General features: G+C 49.3%; 1 protein-coding gene across 1 annotated transcript in view; it reads right to left on the minus strand.

Annotated features, from left to right (window-relative positions):
• PTGS1 (prostaglandin-endoperoxide synthase 1) overlaps positions 1-172 on the minus strand; it is a 31,946-nt gene extending 31,774 nt beyond the window's left edge. The window contains exon 1 of the mRNA XM_084821258.1: positions 55-172. Coding sequence (XP_084677384.1) covers positions 55-61 — 7 coding nt within the window. The 5' untranslated portion in view covers positions 62-172. The remainder of the gene's footprint in view (positions 1-54) is intronic.
• Positions 173-6,135: the final 5,963 nt, after the last annotated feature.

Here is a 6,135-nt window from a genome sequence, read left to right on the forward strand (position 1 = left end):
TTAATCGGGGGGCGGGGGGCAGAGGAGGCGTCGAGCCCCTCGGCCGGGACTTACAGCGCATGGCAACAGCGGCGCGCGCTCCCTCGCTCCGGGCGCCGGCAGTCCAGGGGCAGCTGTGCCCCCGCCCGCCGCCGCGCCGGCAAAAGGCTCCCCGCCGGCCCCGCCCCCCGGAGCCGCCCCTCCCCTCCCCTCCCCTGGGCCGGGGGGGCGCCCCTTGCGCAAGCCAGCCGGGGCCGCCGGGCCGCCCGCCCCGGAAGCGCCGGCGGGTGCGCGCTGAGCATGTTCCCCTGCCGACCCCCTTGGGCAGCCTTCCCCGGCCTGGTGCCCGCCAGATGCGCTGGACGACAACTCCCATCATCCCGGGAGTTGTAATCCAGCACATGGGGGGGGGAGCAGGCTGGGGAAGGCTGCTCTTGGATGCTCCCTGCCCAATTAAAGACAAAAAACGGGGGGGGGGGGGCTTTTGACAGGCCCCAGCTGCCAACGGACACCAGGTCTCCGCCGCCCTTTTGCGCAGAATTTGCCCTGCCTTCTTTTGGCCCTCCCTGTCCTGGAGTCTTACAGCACTCGGACCTTGAGATTTCTCAGCCCTACGTCCCGAGCCTACTCGCACACCCCTGTCCCACATGGTGACCTTTAGAGAGTGGCTGGTTGCGCCTACCCACCCCCTAAAGGGAGGTGAAAAATGAGTGGAGCAACGTCTTGGGTGAGATCCACTTCGGATGGTCTGCAAGCCTTCAGGTTCCACAGCACTCTTTGTCACCATTCTGTAACATAAAATGGAAAAAAACCAACAGGGTTACACTCTAAATCTGATGTTTCTAATGGAAGCGCAGACCTTACTAGAGATAAGAGGTAACATTTTATAACCTGAAACAACCTTGTCAAACTAAGACTGCAAGTGTGTTTTCATTTTATCAACTTCTTTCATCGTGTGTATCAAGTAAGTACATTCCAATGTGATTGTTTAGGCTGATATAGATTTTAATATCTAACAGTAAATTAAATTTGACAGGTCCAGAAAGATAAATAAAAATGAAACAGACTAACAAAAAATTACGCAAGCTTTCTGAATGCCATGGCAGGCTTCCTCCAAGAAGATTGCAGGCTCTTTGGGAAGGCCCAGGTGTGGACAGGTGTGGACATCAACTCCATGGGCTTGGAGGCCAATTACCTCCTGAGAAGCACTTGCCAACCCACAAGAGGGCCCTTTCCCACACAGCGGTGCCAGCCAGCCATCGCCCGGGCCAGGGAGGAAGCTCGAGGAGGGTGCGGCTGTGTATCGCAGTTTCCGCAGCACAGGACAGCTCTAAAGGAGGTTCTAAATTAAGCTGCTGAGTTCTGGAGCATCACAGTTCTAGAGTTAAAGCGGCAGCATTGAGATGGTGACTAGAACGGACGGACACTCCTCTCTCCAAAAGGTTCTGATCAGACCGGCAGATGTTTTTCTGCAGCATGGTTTGGAAATAGCCTCTGTTGTTTTGCTTCTGCTGCGTCTCCATGGACAAAATCCAAAGGCTTGGTTTTAAAACTTGCTGGTTTGGATTGGTCATCTTCTCGCTGCTGGTGTGTATCTTTTGAGTCATTAGGGCTTCTTCCAACAAATCCACTCCCGAGAGAGAGAGAGAGAGAGAGAGAGAGAGAGAGAGAGATTTGCCAAATGCTGCTCCCCCTCCTCTATTGCTCCTCCCCCTCCAAATAAAAAATGTTGGTCCTGGGGGGGGTCCTTCCCCATCCAGTCCTAGTAGTCGCTCCTTAACACCCCCTCCCCAGCTTAGAATCATAGAATCAGAGTCATAGAATAGTAGGGTTGGAAGGGGCCTATAAGGCCATCGAGTCCAACCCCCTGCTCTATGCAGGAATCCAAGTCACAGCATCCTCGACAGATGGCTGTCCAGCCTCGTCTGGAAGGCCTCCAGTGTGGGAGAGCCCACCACCTCCCTAGGGAACTGGTTCCACTGTGCTTCAAGTGGGATAGGGGAATTTCTTTCTCTCCCTCCCTTCCCCTCCTCCATATTTACCCAGAGGTGAACTCCAAGAAAAACAATGGAAGTAATTTAAAACTTCAGCATCACTTTTCAAGAGGGGTAGAAAGAAATACTTCAAATTCCTGGAAGCCAGCACATCTGAGAACCACATTTTGAAGCACTACCTGGGTACAGGATCCTAAAAATAATTCCAGTTCTTCTGCAGCCCCAGCATAACGTTTCAATGCTGCAGATATTATAATTAACAATGAAGGATGTTTTTTCCCCCAACAAACCCTCCAAATGATCAAAATTCTGCATGAAATTGCTCACCAAGAAACACTGGATTTGATTGTCAGACCCTCCTTCCATTTGGTGGACTCAAGTTCTTTAAGGCGCAACCCTATGCATGTTTAGACAGAAAAAAAAGTCCTCCAATTCCCAACATTCCCCCAGTCAGGATGGCTGGATGGGGAATGCTGGGAGTCTGAGGACTTTTTTCTGTCTAAACATGCGTAGGGTTGCGCCCTTAGAGGCTTTAAAGCAGAGGCTAGAAGGCCCCCCTGTCCAAGATGTTTCCAACAGTGGGATTCCTCCATTGGCAGCGGGCTGTACTTGACGACCGCTGAGGGCCCTTTCAGCTCCATGATTCACCTGACTGTCGGCTCGACTAAACGTGGCAGCCCTAAAAAATGAAGTAACGCCGAGTGAGTCTGTGGCTTTCATTGCGTATTCCTTGGGGTGATATCAGTTCTGTCTCATCCCATAAATCATGGTAATTGCAGTGCATAGGCAGCGCAGGAAAAAATTGTTCGAAATAAATGCCCTTCCAGTAACAACCCGCTCCCTCTCAGATCCGGCCCACTGCCCGAATCTCTTGGTCCTAACGTGCTTTTGAACCTCTGTTTGCACCCGGAGCTAACTGAGTCAGAATAGCCCAGTAAAGAGGGAGGAGTAGCAGATCCACCCCACCCCCCTTTCCCTCTGTGCAAGACCTCCAGTCTGCAGGAGAACTGGAAGCAAACCAAATTCTTTTCCTGACTTCCACCCATTCTTTGTCTAATCCAGTTTGTTGCAAGGCACTCACGAGGTTTAGGGGCTGGGCCCACAGGACACAAATCTGCATCAAATCTCCGTATGCTCATTTACATCTATCTATATGCAACTTTAGAAATAATTACAAGGATTTATTTAAATTTCACAGAAGGCAAAGCCCGTCAATTAATTTCTCATCCAAATCAACTCAAATAAAATAAATTATTCCGTTCATTTGCCCCCTGCCCTAGATCATTCCAAACCAATGGGAAAATATTATTTTTCTAAGCTTAATCGCCATGCAGGGACAGTTTTGGTTTTGGGGGGCGTGTTGCAGCATGTGGGCAGGGGAGAGAGCCCTGCCTTCTGAAGGTGCAAACACCCTTGAAAATTGCCCCCCTGGGTGGCAATTAAGCTGAGAAAAAAACCCTTGGATTGGCACCAATAGAAGGGCTCTGTGAAATAGTTTTGGGGCCAAGCACAGCAATGCCCACACTTGACAATCTAATGTTTTCTGGCCTTATATCCAGTAGCAAGGAGTTCCACAAGTTGCCAAAGTGAAAACAAGATGGGGAGCTATGGCATTTTGGTTCCTGCATGGAGAAATCGAAGTGTCATCCAACCATCTCACTCATTAAAATGAGACCCTATCCACTGGGAGGTTCTCCTACGCACGCCCCACTGAAACAAACAGGAGCTGTGTGTGAGAGCATGGTAGTTGGTGGCATCACAGGTGCAAGCCAACCGGCACCGGACATGGCAGTACTCTTGCACTCCTCTTGTTCAGTTCAATGGCGCTTGCTCAGGAAAACATCCTGCTGGATTGGGCCAAGGGAGTCAGTCAGACTGGTCGGCCTCCGGCTATTCCACATTTAGTGGCACCTTGCCTCAGGGTACAGTCGCTCCTGCCAAACCATCTGCCCTCACAGTCTATTCTTGAGCAGGGTAAAATGACATGGAGCAAGAGCAACAACCAAAAATGCTTGATGGAGCGATCCTCTGTTTTTCTAATACTGGGGGGGGGCTCAGTCCCAGGGGGTCCCTTCCCCTGGCCCCACCCTTTCCCCCCAACCATCAATTGTTGGGTGGTTTCCTGTCTTCTGTGCAGTTTTTCCCCCTAAAAGGGGTTCAAAGCCCCTTCTGCAAGGTAGTAAAAACTGCATTCTTACAAGGGGCTCTTTGCAGCTGTACCCCAACGGGCTGAAAACCAACGGAGCCCTCCCAGGCTCGTTTTATTTTCTTACCATTCTTTCCACCAGGGAAATGTATGACGAGGAGGAAGTGTTGCTTATCTGCTTTGCTACGGGGTGATTAAGAACGACAGCCTGCGATTGGTTTGGCAACGGGGATGCTGGTTTGGTCTCAACTTTCTTTGCTCTGTACAAACAAATTAAATTGTGCTGCCCGCTTAGCAGATAATAACGTTTCCATTTCTGCCTCCTAAAGAGATCTGTTGCTGTTTTTTTTTTTTTAAATCCATGTCTGTAAAAAATATCTATACCTGCAGCAAACATAGAGTAATGTAGGAGCATGCAAGCTTTTGAGTTCAGCAGATCTCTTCAACGGTGGCAATGCAGAATTCAATATTTAAATACTTACAATTATGAAAACCTAAAACGGCCTTTCCCAACCTGGAAAGCCCTCCAGATGTGTTGGACTGGGACTCCAATAATCCCACAGCCATTGGGGAGCAACGTGGCAAGACAGAAATAACTCTGTGTGACTCAAAAGCTTGCTTGCTTTTATGATCTGATTCAGTGTAGTGGGCAAGAATGACATGCTGGAGTTATTAAGTTATTAAAGGGTTAAACCAGCACCTATTCACACTGGCATAGGTGACACTGACTGACTGGGTGTGTCTCAGGTGACCTTAGTGTTGGGGAATTCTTTAAGTTAGCCAAATGTCCCAGAACAATACTGGTGAGGGCCAGTGGAGGCTGGTGGCTCCAATGTCAGTGGGGTGGTGAATCTGCTTCGGGTTTCAGTCAGAACTCTAAAGGAGCTCTCCAAGGTGCAAAGTTCTGACTGGTTTTGACTGAAACCCAGAGTGGATTCACCGCCCCACTGACATCAGAGCCACCAGCCTCCACTGCTGACTGTTGAAAACGATAATTTCTTTTAAAGAAAATGCAGCACTAGCAAAGGAGAGCATGTACCAGGGCTGGGCAGACTTTGGGCTTGCAGGATCTATTTTGTTTTTTTAGTGCAACCCCGAGATCCACCCGCCGGAGCCAGGTTCAAAATAAATACACTCAGAATGAAAGAATTTGTTCTGAATAACAGAACTGACTGGCGTTAACACAGCCCTTCCGCACAAGAATCCACGCCTGGTTAGCCTCCAAATGCTAACCTTCGTTCCAGCAGCGTAGCTTAGGGTGTGTTGGGGACGGACGGAGCACTTTGTTGTAGTTGCTACTGTTCAAGAATTGGGAGTCAGAAATCCTTGCCAAACTACCTCAAATCACGCCGGAGCTCTTCTCATCTACTGTCTGTGCTCCCACCCGGGGGTGTTGCTAGGCACTGAAAAGATTTGGGGCCCAGCCGCCCAGGCCCATAGGACACCAATCTGCAAATTTAGAAAGAATCGCTAGGATTTATCCAAATTTCGTAGAAGGCAAAGCCAGCCAATTAATTTCCCATGCAAAGCCCACCAAATAAAATAAATTCTTTAATTAATTCGCACACACACACCCCAGGTCATCCTAAATTACTAGTTCCTCTTCAATTACAATTAATTTGTGATCAATTAGTTTGTGAAAAAAATGCACAAAAAAGACTAGCTGGTAAGGGATTTTCTTTTAATGAACCCTTTCAACCTGGCCTCCTCCATGCAGTTAAGCTTTTTCAGTGGGATTTAGTCCTCCCACCCTACCCCACCCCATACAGAGATCCAACTGAGTAATTAAGAATTAATTAACTCCAGCTGGGTTAATTAATTAATTAACCTTTGGCTCGGAGGGCTGTGTTTTTATGGAAAGGTGTGGCTAGCAAGGCTTCCAGATGTTTGAAGCTGACTTCCCGTACCCTCCACGTGCCCGCATAGCAGTGCAGCAGTGGTCAGTTTTGACATGCAGTTGCTCATCGTGACTGTCCCCATAGCCACGGCCCCACGGGGAGCCCAAAAAATGTCTTG

This window comes from Heloderma suspectum, chromosome 14 (genome assembly GCF_057233095.1).
Source record: "Heloderma suspectum isolate Gila_16-S chromosome 14, 16-S_ref, whole genome shotgun sequence".
Taxonomy (NCBI): domain Eukaryota; kingdom Metazoa; phylum Chordata; class Lepidosauria; order Squamata; family Helodermatidae; genus Heloderma; species Heloderma suspectum.